Source organism: Penaeus monodon, chromosome 28, assembly GCF_015228065.2.
Source record: "Penaeus monodon isolate SGIC_2016 chromosome 28, NSTDA_Pmon_1, whole genome shotgun sequence".
Taxonomy (NCBI): domain Eukaryota; kingdom Metazoa; phylum Arthropoda; class Malacostraca; order Decapoda; family Penaeidae; genus Penaeus; species Penaeus monodon.
This window is the reverse complement of record NC_051413.1, coordinates 39,706,746-39,709,230: the sequence shown is the minus strand read 5'-3', so window position 1 is coordinate 39,709,230 and position 2,485 is coordinate 39,706,746. Positions and strand designations below refer to the sequence as shown.

Below are 2,485 nucleotides of genomic sequence, written 5' to 3'. Positions count from 1 at the left end.
TGGGGGGAATAGGGAGTAGTCATCCTGAGCTCCTCTGCTAAAGGGGCACTCAGGCTAAGGACTTCCTTTAGAAAAAAAAATGTAATAATAAATTTGGTTTATTCTTTTACGAGAATCATTAAAATATGCGTTTGTGTGGAAGGGAGAGGGCACCAGAAAATAGAAGAGCAGGGCGCCTCCACCCATTGCAAAGCGGACCCCTCCACAATGCACTGAGGAACTAGATAAACTAGTTAACAGCAAAACACAGATTATTAGTAAACAGTGCTGATATACGAATAATAATCATAGACGGTTTTATATCATCATGCTAAACATAAAGATAACATTTACAAACGCCCATGTAATTATTGTAAAAAAAAAAAAATCAGAAATTAAAAATTATAGTCAAAGTTTTTGCTTTAATCAATAAAATTAAGAAAAAAAATTGTTTTCATCAGCAGCCATTTTTCGAAGAAATGCGGCTTGTTCATTCTTCTTAGTGTATTTATCTTTTGGCCTTGCAATCTAATTTCTGTGGTGAGGAGCACCGAACCGGAAGTGCCCCGGCCACCGCAGTTTATTTTAGGCCTTGGAGTCTTTTTTTAAAAAATCTATTCAGTATTATCTATGAATAAGTGTTTTCCTGTATTCTCGTTTGCTTTACATTCAAATATACTCATATATCCCTCTATTTAACACATTGTCCACCTTCCCCTCTCAACAACTTCATTGCCTCCATCATAATGATCATCTTTGCTCTCTAGGTGCTACTTTGCAATCCTTTGTCTGCTCTCATCATGTCTGTGCAATAATATATACTACCAACGATACCTTGCATAAGGTACACATAATAGCAAATATACTTTATCTCACGATTCAATTGTTTACACAACATTAAGGCAATTATGCAACAAGCCTTTTTATGTATAAAAAGATTTCATGTACATTAAATATATGCAAAGTCATTCAGAGATATATATCAGTATGACAAATCTGAGGATATAAGCAGCATGAGTCGGTCCTTTTGAAGGACAACGCTGACCTGGAGCGTATCTTGTCCTATATAAATCGTCCGTCCTCACTCTCGCTATCACAACATAACTGCATCCCAACCAAACACTTCAACAGCTACAATGGTTTGTTTAAAAAACAGCCTTAAGTAAAATAGTTTCTTTTCTTTCAAAATAACGCATTTCTTTGCCATCAACTACTATGGCTACATTAATGTCTTCACACTTGCAGCGTTTCCTGTCTGCCTTCATGATGGTCGCAGCGCTGATCGGTGCCGTCAGCGCGGGAGGTTTGTACGGAGGCTTCGGCCGAGGTTTCGGTGGAGGCTTTGGCCGGCTTTGGTCGAGGCTTCGGAGGCTTCAGCCGAGGCTTCGGAGGCTATGGTGGAGGTTTCGGATTTGGACGAGGATTCGGAGGATTCGGTGAGTACTTTTCACAACAAATGAAAACAATATATATATATATTATCATAGAGGATAATGCCTTTTAAAAACATGAAATATAAACAGACGGTGGCTCCGGGCCGCTACCTGTTAAGAGATAAAGCCTATTAAAATATACTCATCTTTCGACAGGTGGTGGCTTCGGGCGTGGATATGGAGGATATGGTAATTAGTCCCTTCGTTTCTAGTCATATAAAGATCTTTGTTGGGGTAATAAGTGCCAAGTCATTTTGATAACATGATGCGATATTTCTTGAAATGATGCAGTGTCCTATTTAAGTGATTATAGGTTTTGTCTAACTTTCAGGTTATGGGCGTTGAAACTGAAATAAAGAATATATTAATATCAGTGTTTAATGTCCTTTCGGGTTAACACGATATACAATAATCGAATTAATTATTACATAACTACCGCAAGCAAACGTATACATTTATCGAAATTAGCCAATACGTCTACTGATTATAGAATTCCGTGAAATGGATTGTGTAATATAGATATCACTGTCTGTCATCTGTCTATGCTTAGGTATAAAAAACATTTTTCCTGTATTAGATAAGAAGTAATATTTCATAAGTTAAACGTAATATAACGACGGACAATGTTGTGAGATGTATATGTGTCCGTATGTATTATATATTTTATATATAAAAGTATAGATGCACCCTGAACTAATTTCTTATATATGTATATAAATTTACGTATGTCTTTATTTGTACAATCACCAATAAACCCGCCGCTCTTTGTTCATGTTTCTATTATAAACGTCTTTCTATGATTCATAGAAAATTTTGATAAGGTTCACAAAACATGAATTTGATAAATAACACATTGTAAAGCACGTTAGTATACAAAAATGAAGTAAGCGTGAATATAAAAAAGAGCAGCATTCCATAGACGTAAGTGTATTCTAAACTAACCTAGCGGGTCCAATAAACTACATGGTGAACCCAACAATCTCTGACGTCACAAACTAAAACATTTTCCGTGTGCCGTCTTCGCACTGGCTTTTCTGCGCTGGAGATCTTTATGTTGGATTCGGCTGTTTCGG

At 36.5% G+C, this 2,485-nt stretch overlaps 1 protein-coding gene across 1 annotated transcript in view; it reads left to right on the top strand.

The window, feature by feature from the left end:
- LOC119591010 (keratin-associated protein 19-2-like) overlaps positions 1 to 1,782 on the top strand; it is a 9,245-nt gene extending 7,463 nt beyond the window's left edge. The window contains exons 3-5 of the mRNA XM_037939743.1: positions 1,383 to 1,415; positions 1,569 to 1,601; positions 1,744 to 1,782. Of these exons, the coding sequence (XP_037795671.1) occupies positions 1,383 to 1,415; positions 1,569 to 1,601; positions 1,744 to 1,757 (80 nt within the window). The 3' untranslated portion in view covers positions 1,758 to 1,782. The remainder of the gene's footprint in view (positions 1 to 1,382; positions 1,416 to 1,568; positions 1,602 to 1,743) is intronic.
- Positions 1,783 to 2,485: the final 703 nt, after the last annotated feature.